Source organism: Chiloscyllium plagiosum, chromosome 25 (assembly GCF_004010195.1).
Source record: "Chiloscyllium plagiosum isolate BGI_BamShark_2017 chromosome 25, ASM401019v2, whole genome shotgun sequence".
Taxonomy (NCBI): domain Eukaryota; kingdom Metazoa; phylum Chordata; class Chondrichthyes; order Orectolobiformes; family Hemiscylliidae; genus Chiloscyllium; species Chiloscyllium plagiosum.
In genome coordinates, this window is record NC_057734.1 from 25,241,635 (window position 1) to 25,259,909 (window position 18,275).

Sequence of the window (18,275 nt, forward strand, 5' to 3'; positions counted from 1 at the left end):
TTATGCCCGAAACGTCGATTCTCCTGTTCCCTGGATGCTGCCTGACCTGCTGCGCTGTTCCAGCAACACATTTTCAGCTCTGATCTCCAGCATCTGCAGACCTCACTTTCTCCTCATGGACAAAAGAGACCAGATCCAGCAGTGATGTGAGGTTGTCTAGCCTGCGGTATTCAAAACAGTATTCAAACATGTGAAGCAACAAATTCAGCAAAATTTAGGCTGGTGGGAATCAAAATTCTCACTCTTTGGGAATTGTACCATGCACAAGGGCAGATGGTTGCAGTTGTTTGAAGTCAATCCTCTCAGCCAAGACATTAGTACAGAAGTTCCTCATGGAAGTATTTTACGCCCAACCATTTTCAGCTATTTCATCAACAATCTTTCCCCCAGCACAAGGTGAGAAATAGAGACATTTGCTGATGATTGCACAGTACACAATACCATCCACAATTCTTCAGATACTGAAACAGTTCATGCCTGCAAGACCTGGACAAGATTCAGCCTTTGACTGATAGGTGGCAGGTAACATTTGTGTCATCTCCAACAAAAAAGTAAACCATCTCCCCTTGATGTTCATTTGCACTGTCATTTCCTCAACCGTCAGAATGCTGAAGGTTCACTTTTGACCAGAAACTTAACTAGACTGGCCATATAAACATTATGACTGCAAGAGATGGTCAGAGCTACAAATTCTGTGGCAACTATCTCATCTCCTAACTCCCCAAAGACTGCCTGCCATCTGTACAGCAGACATCAGGAGTGTGTTTACACACTTTCAATTTACCTGGACGAGTGCAGTTGCAACAATACTTATGGTCAACATTATCCAGGATCATGCAGCCCCCTTGATTTGCACACCATCCACCACCTTAAAATAACACCACCTCCACTACGACCACACAAAGGCAGAAGTGTGTACCATCTAAAACGTGCATTCAACAACATGTCAACCTTTCTTTCACAGCACCCCCTAACCTATGAATGATTCCTCCTGGGAGGTAAAAAGGATTACCACCGCCTTCAAGTTCCCCTCCCACTGTCTGATGTCGAACTAGACATGGGGTTCACATTAGGGGTTATTCCACTTTAACACTGATAAGTTATTTGGACTAGAAAGCTCACTGGGCATGAGATTTGTTTTAATGTTATTAACTGCAATGTATTGGCTGACACAACTGTCACCATTTTGGAATCGCTTCTCCCTCAAGCAGTTCTTGAGGCCACCTCCCAACATTCAATACAGTGCTGCTGGAGTTCTGCAGCAGGGATCCACCAGGCCCCAGACAATCAGAGCCAAATAATATGCGTTCCTTGCCAGCTGAGAGGCCAACACCAGTCCACACATAGGCAGCATGTCAGAGCCACTGCTCTAGTCTGGCAGGGCGTTGTCTCCCTCCACAAGCCGGCAGCAGAACAGCAGACTGGAGCCACAGCTGGCAAAATAACACAGCAGAGTCACCAAACTCCATCCAGAGCAGCTATCACTATCCACATCCAGCCTGTGCAAAACCCAGAGGCTCCCCCATACTGCTCTATCAGTTCTGCTGCAGGAACCATGTAGCCTGACCACCAGGGGAGGAAGTGCCAGTGAACCCAGCCACAATTGACACTCCGCTGATCAGGAAGACAGAAAGAAAGAAAGAAAGACCAAGGACACTATGTCCAGGAGAAGGTGTCCTGGTGAGCAATGGCCCGAAAGGACTCTGGAGGCAGTGATTCCAATTTAGCAAGGAAACAACAGCCTCAGCACATGGGAACTTCAGGTCACCCAAGATTCTACTGTAATGCCATGTCCTAACTTACACCAAATTACATTTGATTGCGCCTATACTGGCAGACCCACACTGGCTCACAGTTAAGGAATATGGTAATTTTAAAATTCTAAATCTTGCTTTTATCCATGGCTTCGGCCCCTCAAATCTCTAACCTCTTGCATACCTGCAACATCCCAAGCTAACTGCACTTCTCCAAACTCTGCCCATTCTAAATCCTCTATTTTCTTTGCTTCACCCATGACTGCCAAGTTTTTGACAGTCTTGACTCTTAGCTCATGACTTCGCCTTCCTTAAAACCCATTTGATTAATCTTTTCATCGACTGCCCAAACATCAAGTTTCAAATTTTGCTCTGTAACAATCCTATGAAGCTCTTTATGACTTTCACTACATAAAAGGTGCTTTATAAACTACAGTTGTTGCCAGCCATTGCACAACGTTAGTGTAAGCTGCTGTTGGCTGTGAACGACTACCAAAATCGAGAATTTTCAGTTGGAAGATGGAAAAGTGTGTTGAGAAATATTTTTATAAATGTACACAAACTGTATGTAAGATGGAATGTAAAAGTGCAATTCTTCCCCTTGTTTGCAAAAGAACCAAATACAGAGTTAAAAAGTGTGGCGCTGGAAAAGCACAGCCAGTCAGGCAGCATCTGAGGAGCAGGAGAGTCAACATTTTGAGCATAAGGAATTTTGTGTGTGTGCGCGTGAGAGTGAGTGAATGAGATAAATGGAGGGGGTGGGGTTGGGGGGGGGGGAGATAAATAGCTAGGAATGCAGTGGGTGGATGAAGATGGGGTGATGGTGATAGGTCAGTTGAAGATGGAGTGGACAGATGGGAAGTAAGATGGACAGATAAGGCACTTCAAGAGGGCTGTGCCGAGTTGGAGGGTTGGATCTGGGATAAGGTGGGGGAGGGGAGATGAGGAACCTGGTCAAATCAACATTGATACCGTGTGGTTGAATGGTCCAAAGGCAGAAGATGAGGTGTTCTTCCTCCAGTCATCGGATGGCTAGGATTTGGTGGTGGAGGCAGCCCAGGACTTGCATGTCCTTGGCAGAATGGGAGGGGGATTGAAGTATTCAGCCACAGGACAGTGGGATTGTTTGGTTTGCGTGTCCCAGAGATGTTCCCTGAAACATTCCGCAAGTTGGCATCCTGTCTCCCCGATGTAGAGGAGACCACATAGAGAGCAATGGACACAAGTAGATGAGGTGTTTGGAGGTGCTGGAAAATCGCTGCCGGATGTGGAAGGATCCTCTGGGGCCTTGGATGGAGGTGAGGAGGTAGGTGTGGGTGCAGGTTATACACCTCTCGCAGTGGCAAGGAAAGTGCCAGGAATGGAGGGTGAGTTGGTGAAGGGCGTGGACCTAACGTGGGAGTCACAGAAGGAATGGTCTCTGTGGAATGCTGAAAGAGGTAGGGAGAGAAATACATCTCTGCTGGTGGGGTCTGATTGTCGATGGCAGAAATTGATCCTTGCACACCACCAACCTCTGGATACAATGCATCATCTTCCACCATTTCCTCCACCTACACTCTCACTGACAGTTGAAATTTGTGATAATGAACCAATCGCTTATCTTTGACAATGTGACAGTGTGTCAGTCACGGCACAAGTCTTGTCTGGCTTCAACCCACCAATCAGCATAGCCCCAATATGAACAGAAGCTCCTTTTCTGATGTGGTTTTTATGTGGATCTAGAAATGTGTGCCAGTTCGAAAACCACTGACTTTTTCCTTGTAAAGGGTAAAGATTTTTAAATAAACGGAATAAATACTCACAACCTCCCTGTAAAAGTTTGATCATTTAAAATAGATTTTTATTCTAGACTGATACTCTCTCTGTGATAGAGGAAACAGACTAAAGAAACTCACCCAGCCAGTATTCCTTTTGGCACTTACAATGAATCCATTATACACTGCGTAATGAAATCAATGTGGATATTAAATAACAGATTAAACAAAAAAGTGCAAGTCCCGCTTAGCGACTCAAACTATGCACGGTGGCTAAAAGGCTGAATCCCAAATCAGATGGAGATTCTGCAAATGCAGTTTAGGCCCAGTACTTCCAAACCGCTTTATGTTAAGCCGAGAATGACTTTCTAACCGAAACTCTTTTAGGCCCGAGTCGACAGTAAACTACGGGGGGGGGGGGGTCAACTCGGAGGAAAACTGGCTAGTCACTTAAAATTTCTTTGCAAAAGCGTCTTCAAGCATTCATTACTCCGAAGTGCCATGAACACACAGCCTCAGCCATTTACAGAATAACTCATTGTTAAGAGGTAAGGTTTCTCCTTTGCTCACCCCTCCCCCATACTACCCATGCAGCAAACAAGGCAAAGCTGCCTTTCGAACAGGATCATATTTAATCGTTTCCTCTTGGCCAAAATTGTATGCGCGCACTTGAGGCTTTATACTACCTTACGCCAAACATTTAACAACTGCTGTACTTTGTGCAACAGTAGTGGTAAGCATTGCCACGCTCTTATAAAAGTTATTTTACTGTATAACATTACATTCTGCTGTGGACACGCTGTTGAAAAACTAGGACCAATAAAGCCATTCTAAAGCATGAAACGCTTATATAACGAAATGAATATTGAAATATTTCAAGCAACAAAACGTGTCGATTTGCGTGAGATCAGTATTTCAAAATATATGTGGACTCAAAGTTCCAAAAATGCATGTTAAGTGCTCTAAAGGATGAGGTTTAGTATGTCTTACGGAGCATTACTTCGTGGCCTCGGTAACGGATAACTGGTTTCGTAAACAGTCTGGATTTGTAATGCCACATGCTTCAAGTTTAAAAGTAGCAGCACCAGTCAGGTTTAAAAAAAATACAGTCTGCTGGCAGCTGTCCTAAAAGCATGAAGAGCCACCATCATTATTCAGCACAACAGAGCCTGGTTTCAGCTTAACTACTTCAGGCTTATACATTGTTTCCCAAGAAGAGCTTTCTAGTTTTTTTTCTAAATGAAAATGCTCCTACTGTGTTCACAATCAAAGCTGAAAGCTGACCTGCTCTGGGTCTGAGTCATACTCCTCATCATCTGCACTCAGGGACATGGCCAAATCTCAGTCTGGGCCCAGCCAGAAACAAACTGACATGGCTGGACTGCTGTAGTAACGAGCCTCCACCATAAACCCAGCTTCCACACTCAAGACTCATCAATATTCATGAGGGAAGGTCAGGATGGGGTTGAACCGTTTCAGTTGACCAATCAAAAATAAGCAGATGCATTATTTTGAAAAACAGACAATAGAGCTGCTGCTGGTTGAGATTACAGCCCACAGTCAGCAAGAGGACTGACATTGTAAGGGCACACACGCGATACATTCACAAATCACCCTGCTTTTCCCCAGCCACTTACACATCTAACAATGACTAACACTAAATCCAAAGTATGTAATGCTCTAGGCAAATACAATGAGTGAAGATGCAATCAGAGAGCGTTTACAGTATTATTTATGATTATCTTTAGTAAGCACTCCCCCGCCGGCTCAGCCTACAAATAAACATTGCGGAGTGCAGGGCTCGTTAGTCGAAACAGAAACCCATCGTCTTCAAGGTTCAGTTTAAAGGACATGACCAAAATCGAAGTGAACTTTTCTTTTGCTTCAGTTAATTACCAGCATAAAATAAAGCCTCTGTGTCTGGGCAGCAGCTCATTGATACCTCCTGACAAAACAATAAGAGGAACAGCCAAAATTTCTTTATTCTTTGGTGTGTAAAGAAAATCAGCTCCATTTTAGATTTTTCTTTTGCAGATCACAAAATTAATACCTGCATTTTTAGAACGCCATTAATATGGGTAGCCATAAGCATCTATGTAAGAGAGGAAGAAGTCAGTTTTTGGTGATGTTCAATATAGGGCAATAGTGTTTGGAACACTTCAAGAATACTTGTTACTTTCCAAATATGCCATGGTATCTGTTTCAACCATCTGAAATTGGGCCTCAGTGTTGGATCTCAAAGTACAGTGCATGTGTTCCAGGTCATAGTGAGGACTGAAGGAACAGCCTTCTGATCCTGAGGCAAAAACAAACTGGCATTGAACACTTACCTTCCCCTGCAACCGCAAGATATGCAAAACTTGCACCAACACCTCCCCCCTTATTTTCCTCCAAGGCCCCAAGGGATCCTTCCATATCCGCCACAAATTCACCTGCACCTCCACACACATCATTCACTGCATCCGCTGCACCTGATGTAGCCTCCTCTATATTGGGGAGACAGGCCACCTACTTGCGGAACGTTTCCGAGAACACCTCTGGGACACCCGCACCAACCAATCCAACCACCCCATGGCGCAACACTTCAACTCCCCCTCCCACTCCACCAAGGACATGCAGGTCCTTGGACCCCTCCATCGCCAGACCATAGCAATACGACGGCTGGAGGAAGAGCACCTCATCTTCCGCCGAGGAATAACGTCGATTCTCCTGCTCCTTGGATGCTGCCTGACCTGCTGCGCTTTTCCAGCAACACATTTTCAGCTCTGATCTCCAGCATCTGCAGTTCTCACTTTCTCCATTGAACACTCCAACCAAACATTATCACTGACATTAAACACTGTTAATTAGGCGACAGGGGGAGAAGCATGACAGGGCGAATTAAGTTAAATATGGAAACCACAAGTTGAAAAGTGTGGCATTGGAAAAGCACAGCAGGTCAGGCAGCATTTGAGGAGCAGGAGAATCAAGTTTCGGGCATAAGCCCTTCTTAAGGGATGTATTCCTGATGAAGGACATATGCCTGAAACATCGATTCTCCTACTCCTCGGATGCTGCCTGACCTGCTGTGCTTTTCCAGTGCCAAACGTTTCAACTTTTATTTTCAGCACCTGTAGTCCTCACTTTCTCCGAGTTGAGGGAAATCACAAGCCAATCAAAAAAAGGTCCATCCCAACAGCAACTTGTGTTTGTATAATAATGTTAATCAATTGAAACATCTCAAAACAAGTAAATTACCAGACAAAGTATGATATCAAGTCCCATAAATAGAAATAATGATGGGCGGCATGGTGGCTAGCACTGCTACCTCACAGCGCCAGGGACCCGGGTTCGATTCCAGCCTTGGGGAACTGTCTGTGTGGAGTTTGCACATTCTCTCCGTGTCCGCATGTGTTTCCTCTGGGTACTCCAATTTCCTCCCACAATCCAAAAATGTGCAGGTTGGGTGAAACGGCCATGCTAAATTGCCCCATAGTGTTCAGGGATGTGTAGGTTAGGTGCATCAGACAAGGGTAGAGTAATAGGGGAATGAGTCTGGGTGGGACACTCCTTGGCAGGTCGGTGTGAACTGGTTGGCCCAAATGGTCTGTTTTCACACTGTAGGGATTCTATGATTCTATGACTTGATCAATGATCTATGACTTGTGGGCGGCACGGTGGCATAATGATTAGCACTGCTGCCTCACAGCACCTGAGACCCGGGTACAATTCCCGACTCAGGCGACTGATTGGAGTTTGCACGTTCTCCCCGTGTCTGCGTGGGTTTCCTCCGGGTGCTCCGGTTTCCTCCCACAGTCCAAAGATGTGCAGGTCAGGTGAATTGTCCATGCTAAATTACCTGTAGTGTTAGGTAAGGGGTAAATGTAGGGGTATGGGTGGGTTGCGCTTCGGCGGGGCGGTGTGGACTTGTTGGGCCGAAGGGCCTGTTTCCACACTGTAAGTAATCTAATCTAATCTAATCAAAGAGACAGTCTTTAAGATCACATTTTTAAAAGGGTGAAGAAAAAGTGTTCCAGAGCCAAGACGTGGACAATTGAAGGCATAACTGTAAATGATGGGGAAGAAAACAAATCAAAAATATTACAGAAACAGTATGAAGTTAAAATTTTAGATACTGTATTGTATAAAATTGTTATGCTTTGGAATTAACTTTTTAAGATAAAGTGGAGGCATGAAGGGAGTCATGTGATCTGTTCTAGAATACACCTGACAACAAACTTAGGTGGCTTTGTTGCTATGAGGCCAAGTCAAAAGACTTATTGAGAAGGTGCAAATGTTTATTATGCTTGTAGGCAATGGTAACAGTATCTATGCTGACTGTTAGCTTGAGTCATGCAGGGTGATGTTAGAAGTGTCAGGTTTCACATACAGTTAAACTTTAAACTGTCCATTTAATTTTAAGCTACAATAATGTTGGGGTCCAGAAAATACTTAAAGACGTCGACATGAATACAAAATCCACGTGATTCATATATCCCAACTGAACACTGTGACTCTCTGTTGGAGAAGGAACAAATTAACAAAGTGACTATTACTGGATGTGTGCATCAATCAATAGAAAATTGGGTTGATGTTGACTGTAGTATTAGCTGAAACAAAAACAATCTGACTCCAAAGACCAACATATTTCCATGAGCTCTTTCAAATGCAAAGCCAATCCTTAGAAGAGTATAAAAGAAGTAGGAGTATACTTAAGAGGGAAATCAGGAGGGCAAAACGGGGATATGAGATAGCTTTGGCAAATAGAATTAAGGAGAATCCAAACGGAACAATCTGACTCCAAAGACCAACATATTTCCATGAGCTATTTCAAATGCAAAGCCAATCCTTAGAAGAGTATAAAAAAAGAAGTAGGAGTATACTTAAGAGGGAAATCAGGAGGGCAAAACGGGGACATGAGATAGCTTTGGCAAATAGAATTAAGGAGAATCCAAATGGTTTTTACAAATATATTAAGGACAAAAGGGTAACTAGGGAGAGAATAGGGCCCCTCAAAGACCAGCAAGGCGGCCTTTTGTTTAAGAAGGGTGGTAAAGACAAGCCAGGGAACTACAGACCGGTGAGCCTGACCTCAGTGGTGGGCAAGTTGTTGGAGGGAATCCTGAGAAACAGGATGTACATGTATTTGGAAAGGCAAGGACTGATTTGGGATAGTCAACATGGCTTTGTGTGTGGGAAATCATGTCTCACAAACTTGATTGAGTTTTTTGAAGAAGTAACAAAGAAGATTGATGAGGGCAGAACAGTAGATGTGACCTATATGGACTTCAGTAATGCATTTCACAAGGTTCCCCGTGGGAGACTGATTAGCAAGGTTAAATCTCATGGAATACAGGGAGAACTAGCCATCTGGATACAGAACTGGCTCAAAGGTAGAAGACAGAGGGTGGTGGTGGAGGATTGTTTTTCAGACTGGAGGCCTGTGACCAGTGGAGTGCCACAAGGATTGGTGTCGGATCTTCTACTTTTTGACATTTACATAAATGATTTGGATGCGAGCATAAGGGGTACAGTGAGAAAGTTTGCAGAGGACACCAAAAGTATAGTGGACAGCGAAGAGGGTTACCTCAGATTACAACTGGATCTAGACCAGATGGGCCAATGGGCTGAGAAGTGGCAGATGGAGTTTAATTCAGATAAATGCGAGGTGCTGCATTTTGGGAAAACAAATCTTAGCAGGACTTATACACTTAATGGTCCTAGAGAGTGTTGCTGAACAAAGAGACCTTGGAGTGCAGGTTCATAGCTCCTTGAAAGTGGAGTCACAGGTAGATAGGATAGTGAAGAAGGCGTTTGGTATGCTTTCCTTTATTGGACAGAGTATTGAGTACAGGAATTGGGAGGTCATGCTGCGGCTGTACTGGACATTGGTTAAGCCACTGTTGGAATATTGCGTGCAATTCTGGTCTCCTTCTTATCGGAAAGATGTTATGAAACTTGAAAGGGTTCAGAAAAGATTTATTAGGATGTTGCCAAGGTTGGAGGATTTGAGCTATAGGGAGAGGCTGAACAGGCTGGGGCTGTTTTCCCTGGAGCATCGGAGGCTGAGGGGTCACCTTATAAAGGTTTACAAAATTATGAGGGGCATGGATAGGATAAATAGGGAAAGTCTTTTCCCTGGGGTCCGGGAGTCCAGAACTAGAGGGCATAGCTTTAGGGTGAGAGGGAAAATATATAAAAAAGACTTAAGGGGCAACTTTTTCACGCAGAGGGTGGCACGCGTATGGAATGAGCTGCCAAAGGAAGTGGTGGAGGCTGGTACAATTGCAACATTTAAGAGGCATTTGGATAGGTATACGAATAGGAAGGGTGTAGAGGGATATGGGCCGGGTGCTGGCAGGTGGGTTGGGATATCTGGTCGGCATGGACAGGTTGGACCGAAGGGTCTGTTTCCATGCCGTACATCCCTATGACTCTACGACTCTCAGAGTGAAATCACATCTTGACATGGTACTAGGGGGCTCTTATGTTCTCCTTAATGTCAACTATTTAAAAATAAGGTTTTAAATAACAAGTCTAGATGTTGTTCTCAGCAGTGGACAGGTGTTGTCAACCATTTATTCATTTACAATTGTTGATGACACTGTATGGCTTTTGTAGAGGAATCTGTTGTTTCGAAAGTTATTTTGCTGCAGGGTCCTCTACAGAGGATCTCGAGTCTGCTTGAACAGGGAAAGAAATTGTGTACCTTCTTAGCCAATCACACTGAAGTATTGTTAATCAGACATGCAAAGTTAGAAAACTGCATTCAATGGCAAGTCATATACAGTAAGTTTCTTCCAAAAACTCATTGCTGAGATGTGTATGTCACTGGCTTGTCCAGCATTTATTACCCATCCCTAATTTTTAAGTTAAGTGTCAACCACATTGCTGTAGATGTCGAGTCACGGGTAGGCCAGACCAAGCAAGGACAGCAGTTTCCTCCCTGAAAGGACATTAGTGAACCCGCTGGACTTTTCCAGCAATCATCAGACAACTAATTCCAGATATTTACTGAATTCAAATTCCACCATCTGCCATGGCAGGATTCGGACCCTGGTGCCCAGAACACTAACAGTGTCTCTGGATTAATCGTCAAGTAAAATAAAGAGAGAGGCAGAGATGGGATTAAGAAATGGAGATAAAAAGAACCAAGAAAAATGTGATTTTAAAATTTTCCAGCAAAAGTTAGACTCTGAAGGAATAACACTTTATATTTATAAAACTGATTATTCAATGTTATTGAGGTTATTTGGCAGTAGTCCATGTCTTTTAACATTCATCTCTCAGTGAAATATCATTATAGCAAAGATTTTTGTGGAATAGAAAAACTTGGATAGCCACTTCCAAATTTCTACCTTCACTTCTTCATACGTGGTCACTGGAATTTGTTATCCAATTTACATGTTTATTGCAGTAAACACAGACAAAGGATACATTTTAAAACATTATTAGTTGTGGTTTATGGCCATTTGAAAGTACTCTCTCGAGACTTGCTGTGATCAAAATTTTATAAATGCTTATTCATTTCTCTTCTCTCTTTTGACAATCTCAAAAATAAATCTAATTTTTGTAATCGTATCCATGTGTATGGAATTAGAAATGCTGATTAATGCTCAATCATAAATCTAACTTCTTAAACAGCACATCAGAGAGTGGAATTGAAATACAGGCCTGTTTAAAATTTAGTTAACTCATTTTAATTGTCAATTGATACAAGGACTGTGTACAGCATTTGCATAATAAATATGTTGCACTATAAATGCCTGTAATACAATAAATCCATGCTTTCTGACTTGTTCATACTCACTTACTCAATTCCTCAGACAAGAGGAGCTATCAATCATCACAAGATCTCACAAGCCAACCAATTTTTTTCCCCTTAAACTACATGTAAGTAAAAAGTGCAATCAAGAGATCTTAATTTCCAGAGGAAAAAGATTGATCATATATTACTATAAATGCAAAGATGGACAAATTTTGACAGGGATTTCAGTTCCTTCTCATAGTTTGGTTGCTTTGATGTAATGGAAAGTTGAAGTTTTAACCATGTGTATGCAAAACTACAATGTCCAGCATTCATCATGATGAAACACGTCTCATGAAAACTGCAGCAGAGAGTTAAGGTGCTCTGCTTTTCAGCTGACAAGCAGAATTTCAGAACAGTTTAACTCTGATTCTAGACTGCTTATTAACTGCTCATATAATGCAGTGAGATGGATTCTTAGACCAGAACTGTCATTCCGAGCTCTAATCTTGTCCCAGCAATTCAAAGGAATGGTCACCAGGTTCAAGTTGATTACCTGAGGCTGGGATCTACTCTTTAAAACACTCTGGCAGTTTGCGAAATAAATCAGATGATGCATCTTACATGACTGAATCAATTCTGAATAAGCATGATCAAGAACTTCCTGTTCATCTTACACATGGAATTCTAAGTATTGCTCTCAGTTCACAATTTATATTTATATAGATCCCAGAATTATATGCCTGGGAGTGAACTGATGCTTCCCCAACTAAGAATGTTCAAAGCAATGCTGATTTAACCCTTTATGTTGATCCAAACAACACACAAAAATACATTGAAAAGATTAGCACAGACAGAAGTCCTATTTTGCAAGATGTCATTGAACCAAAAGGATTTCTTAAGTATTTCTCTGCAATGTTGAATTTGGTAAATCGGGCATTGATTGAAACAAGTTTCTTTAAACAAAGCTTTTTAAGAAATTTACCAAAAATGGGCAAAACAGAAAGAAAAATACAGTATACACCCATTCAGCCGGCACTTTCATTGATAGGTACCAGCCTTCAACATTTCCTAGCTATTTACCTCTTTAGATAATAAAGTCTTTGTTTAATTAGATCATCTTTCATCAATTTATAACGATTTATCCATATGAAAAGTCAGTGGTCACAATATGTTCACATGAAGTAGCCAGGCAAAAAGGGGTGCTGGTTGTAAAAGCAAATACATTGAGAAAACCTGTGAAGCTACTCAAAAAGATCAATAACAACAAACTCCTCAACAAGAGTCAGACTGGACTCAAAATGCTGTTTGTTTGCCAGTCCACAAGTGCTGCTCAAGATACTAGGTTTCTCCAGCATTCTCTGGTTGTAACAAAGTGATACCAGACATTAACATATAATGCAATAGGAAACAAGATTACAGATACAGTAGCAGCTGGAACATCACGCTAAGAATGCAGATTTTAAATAGCAGGGAATATTAAGTCAGGAGAGAGATTGTTTCTTAGAAAAGGGGATAGATAAGTCATGCACAATAAGGGAAAGAGCCTCACGGTGAGTTATTCAGTTGGACTTGAAAAAGCAGGAAAGCTATAAAGCTATAAAGTTATAAATTGAAGGTAACAGTAAGAGACTGATGGGTGATAGACTATTCATGGTTATTGGGCTTAGGAAAAGAATGACAATTGTATATAAGGATTTCCTCATAATTCAAAGGCAGGGTGATGCAGACTAATGCTTTGATATACTTTTAGTTTGGTAAATGAAGGATGTTTTAGGATTCAGGTTAAACCTTGGGATGTGCTAAGAATTGAGCTGAAAGGTAGAAAACAACAGAAGAGGTATGTTTGGGGAAGGGTGAAGTCTTGATGTGTCCCAGATGTATGTATTGGGGCCACACAATTTTGAATTTATATCAACGACTAATTCAAAACCTCACTGAAAAAGTTGGCTCAGATGTATGAATGCTGACAAACTAGAAATTGTGATTTGCACGAGACAATCACAAAATTAATTAGAGAAAGGATGTAAATAGACAAAACAAAATTTAATGGAGACAATTGCACAGTACTGCACATAGGAAAGGAAGATTGGAGTGACTTTGAAACAGTTAAAAACAGAGTTAAAATACCTAGAAGTTGGTTAAAAACTACTTTTTAAAATCTGCACAACTCTCAGTAACCTCTGACTACAGGTTCCATGTGATTTCACTGCTCAAATACACTCGGCCACTGCAAAGCATGACCAAAACATCAATAAACATGCTGGACTATTGTAACAAAATAGTTGAATAAAGAAACCAATAATTTTCAATCTACATACACTTCCAAGTGATGCGTCCGGTCTGATCAACAAGACACTGGCAGACACTATGCATGGGATGTAGCTCTGCAAAATGTTAAGAGGATGCCGATTCCTTATGTTAGAAGGGAAGGGAAGAGTGGAGAAACTTGCATCTTTTAAAATAGAACTGGGAGAAACCAGAGATAAGTAAAATACTAAAAAAAAAGGAGACTATGTTAAACTAAACCACGAATACTAAAAAGATGACACATATCCCCTGCTCGTAAAAGTCAAATTCAAGACTGTTAGGAAATTCAGCAGAAAATGATCAATAATTGGAAAAGACCGTAAAAGGAGAGACCAAGCAGCAAAAATCCTGAAATTATTTTAACAATCAATTGGAAGCAAAAGTTATCTTGTCATCTGGTGCCCTTACAGGAAAGTACACTTTCTGAGTGAGGATAGATTCAAATCAGGTATGACTCCTGCCAGCAGCCTGAGCTTATACATGAAATATAACCTTTAATAAGGTGTCAGACAGCAACCGTAGTCTATTGGACCAAATCCCTGCAAGAGTAAGACTGCCAAAGAGCACCAAGGAATCTGGTTTGGTTTGAAACGCTGTGGGCTTGAGAAGTGTGCACCTTAGACAGTGGGTCACAGGACTGTGCACGCCATATTGTTTTGTACTCTTAAAAATTTCCAAGTCTTAAATCAAGAGTTGCCATACGACATACCCGATTTTAATACAAAAGATTTTAGGATGGCTGGTAGAAAGTGAATGGTGTAATTATAGAGATTACAGAACTGACAGCTCAACTGTACTATTAGCTCACAACAGTCCAAAGATAGCACTGTTACATTGGTACTAGCAGTGTAACAGATCAAAAACAATAACAACAGAAGTAGTTATATACATATCTTTTCTCCTCCCCCCACCCCACCCCACACCCATGCCTCCAATAATTTCCTACGATTTGCATTATTGTTCTGATTTTATGTATACTTAATTAGACCCTTCCCACCCCGGATTCTTCCCTGCCACCAACCAGATTCATTCTGCACATTGACCAACCATGTCGTACCTGTCTTCACCAATTCCCGCTTCACTACCTTGCCCCGCCACCCCCTTTATCTGCAGCTCCCCCTACACCCACCTTGAGTCCTGAAGAAGGGTTATACCCGAAACGTCGACTTCTCTACCTCCTGATGCCGCCTGACTTGCTGTGTTCTTCCAGCCTCCTGTCTGTCTACTCATTTGTGCATACAGCAGAGACTATAGTTCAATAGGACTAGTAATGCAGAGGTCCATTTGTCCAGAATAATACTCTGGGATCATGGTTTCAGATCCCACGGTGGCAGCTGGGAGAATTTAAAATCATTTAAATCTAGGACATAAAGTAGGTCGCAGCAATAGTGTTAATCCTGACAACAATTGTGAACAGCTATTGTTAAAATCAACCTGGTGCACCACTTTGCTTTAGGGAAGGAAATCTATCCAGAAACTGAACAGGACTAACCATATAGCTGGTCAGAGCCTGGAAATCCTGAAGCAAATAATTCACCTCCATAGTTCCCAAAGCCTATAAGGCACAAGTCAGGAATGTAATGGAACATTTCCCACTTTTTTGCATGACTTTACCTCCAAACAACACTCAAGAAGCTTGATATCATCCAGGGCCAAGCAGCCCACTTGATGAGCACCACACCCACAAACGCTTATTACCTCCACCATTGATATCCACCAACAATTGCACACATCACTTGTGAGATGCACTGCAGAAATTCACCAAAGCTCCTCAGACAGCATTTTCCAAACCCACAACCACTACCACCAAGATGAACAAGAGCTGCTGATAAACAGAAACACCACCTGCAATTTGTCCTCCAAGCCACTCACAATCCTGACATCACCACTCCTTCAGTGTCACAGCATTAACATCCTGGAACTCTCTCCCTGACAGTATTAAAGGGTGTAACTACAACAAAAGGGCTCCAGTGGTTCAAGAAGGCAGCTCTCTGCCACCCCTGAAGGCCAACAAGAAATAGGCTGCATCTGATGAATGAACAGAAACTAAATATGCGACCTCGCTAAGTCATCATAGGAATGTGTGGGAAATGGTATCACAACGTGGCACAATTAAAGGTTGCTTTACAGCATCTCCAGCTGAGGCACAGCAGAGTAAATTAAACCTCATTCCACATTCAACTGCATTATACTGGCCCAAGGAATGTTTGGTACTGACAATGGATGCCTGAAACAAATTGTCCCATTCTTAAACATAAACATGGTTTCAAAACAAAAATACATCTGAATTTAATTGCAAACACTGCAATTCTTGAACCAGACAGAATATGTTCCTAAAATATGTATGAATAACATTAAAGGTAAATTTGTGTTTACAACATTATTCTATTGCTACTCAAAAGAAAATGCATGCAAAAGTCAAGGTATAACCACTGCCTAACCCCATCACACTCAAAGATGAACCCTCAAGACAAAAATGCAATGTATTTTCAACATGCTATTTTCGTCCTAGATATTTGAAACTATATAATCCTACTGTTAAAATCCCAACATGAACACACTTGAAACAAATTGTCCAAATGGTTTATAAAGTACAGCATTTTCCACATTTTAAAAAATACACAATTATGCTTTCTCACAGAATTATGGACATAATGAACTGGTCATTTGTAACAACATGTTCAAACAAATTAATGAAAAGTTAGCATTGCTGCAACCATAAAGATTTCAAATACCAACAATATTGAATAATGAAATGAATGTTTTCTTGAGTTTATGATCCCGTCATCTCTTCCTACCTTCACTGCCTTCTTTGGCCATGTTACAATTGGGACCCCGGTGATAGCCAGCTTCTGATCATCATCAGCATGTTCCTCCAGTACTGTCTGCATTCACAACAGGAAAAAAGAAACATTTTGTAAAAAAACTACACCAAAATTATTTTGTTATACAGGGCAACCTCGATTATATGAGCAACACAGGTGGAGAGTATTTTGTTTGGATATTCGAGTGTTCAGAGAATCGAATGTTTGGAGAACACAGTTTACCCAAGCATCAGGACTTTTGAGATCTTGTTTGGATAATCCGAAGTTTGGATAACCAATGTTCACTTAACCGAGGTTGTTCTGTACACCAGTGATAGTACCAAAAATAAACACTTTCTTTTTTACAACAGTTGTGCTGTTTCCATAACGGAGTTGCATTTAATCTGGCTTGTCTTGTTAAGGCAATTGATCCAATACTTAAGTAAAAGCGAAATAATACAGATCTGATAAATCTTAAATAAAAATCAGAGAAAGAAGAAACTCAATTTCAATTCCAAAGACTCTTCTTTGGAACCAAACTCTTTGTGTAAAAAAAAATTCTACTTTCTCCTTTTGCCTCATTCATCAAGCATTTTATTTTCTACTGAAGTGGTCAGGTGAACAACCTGCTCCCAGCACTGGGAATTATTATTTTCCACTGAGGTGGTCAGGTGAACAACCTGCTCCCAGCACTGGGAACGTTATAAGATCATTATTAGACATGGATAATTATTATAAAATCTTAATCACTCAGTCATGCAGAAGTAGCAATTAGTTCCCCTCATGCACCATCCAACTGTTACTTAATTAAGGGGAAATTCTGCCTAACTAACATCTTCGACATCTTTAGGAAAGTGATGACTTCAGCGAACTGTTGCAAACCCACGATCTAGTGTACCTTAGTATCAAAGAAGCCTTTGACTAAGTTATTCTATACACAGAGTTTGAATAATTACATTTATATTTTCATTTCATTTGGTGGGTTTTTTGACATAGTATGTGTTTGTTGGCAAATTGGGTTACATGGGGCATCCTTAGATATCTTGGAGCTGCACTTAACATAACAGTTGTGGGCAGGACCGCTGCAGTTCCATTTATTATGATTTTTACCATGCCATGTGCTGAGAGATATATGGAAGCTTGGAGCAGCTGCTGCAATGGCTCATACTTCACACCAAAGAACTAGAACCAGAGTGAAATCCTCAATCTGAATGCATGAGAAATGTATAACATGATCTAAATTCAGGTGCAATCTGCATTTTACGTAGAAGGAGACACCAGATAGACATAGACTGGATTTAATCAAACAGGTCTGTATTGCATCGAGATTGCCATATTTGAACTGTACTCCAAAGTATACTTAAGCCCTAAATGCTCAAATCCTCTCCCAATTCTGACTACTTTTCTTTCCCCTTACAAGTCTCTTCTTCAAAACTGCCTCTTTGAATAACCTTTTGTTCATCAGCTTCAATGTCAAACTTCGCTTTATAATGTTCCTATTAAGTACTTTGGGAGGTTTTATTACATTATGGATGCTGCATAAATGCAAGCTTTTGTTGTAATACATGTTTACAGGTGTTGTAACAAGCATGTAAGATGGTTCAAGGAAAAGAAGAAAATTAACCAAAAGGTTACTTGAAATTCAAAACCATGAATTGACACACAGCATGCAGATTTAAAACTATGTTTAGGTCAGATATCAGGGAACCCTCTCTCACAAAAAGCAATGAGAAATGAACATGCAAAGTAAAATCATTTAAGAAATAATTCAATACTAACATTGACTGTCAGGATCTTTCTGAATAAGCTTAATGGTAATGGTAGTTTTTCTTCCATTGTTTTTTCTATATAGCGAAATGTTATCATCCAAAATGCTAAGTATTGAAGTAACTAGTATTTTCTCAATAAATGTTGAGATTTTTCC

The 18,275-nt window shown here is 41.1% G+C and overlaps 1 protein-coding gene across 14 annotated transcripts in view; it reads right to left on the minus strand.

Annotated features, from left to right (window-relative positions):
* Positions 1 to 18,275, minus strand: part of LOC122562672 (lysine-specific demethylase 2B) — a 218,332-nt gene that overhangs the window by 51,370 nt on the left and 148,687 nt on the right. For all 14 annotated transcript variants that reach the window (XM_043715718.1, XM_043715717.1, XM_043715725.1 and 11 more), the window contains one exon: positions 16,346 to 16,432. In XM_043715718.1, coding sequence (XP_043571653.1) covers positions 16,346 to 16,432 — 87 coding nt within the window. The remainder of the gene's footprint in view (positions 1 to 16,345; positions 16,433 to 18,275) is intronic.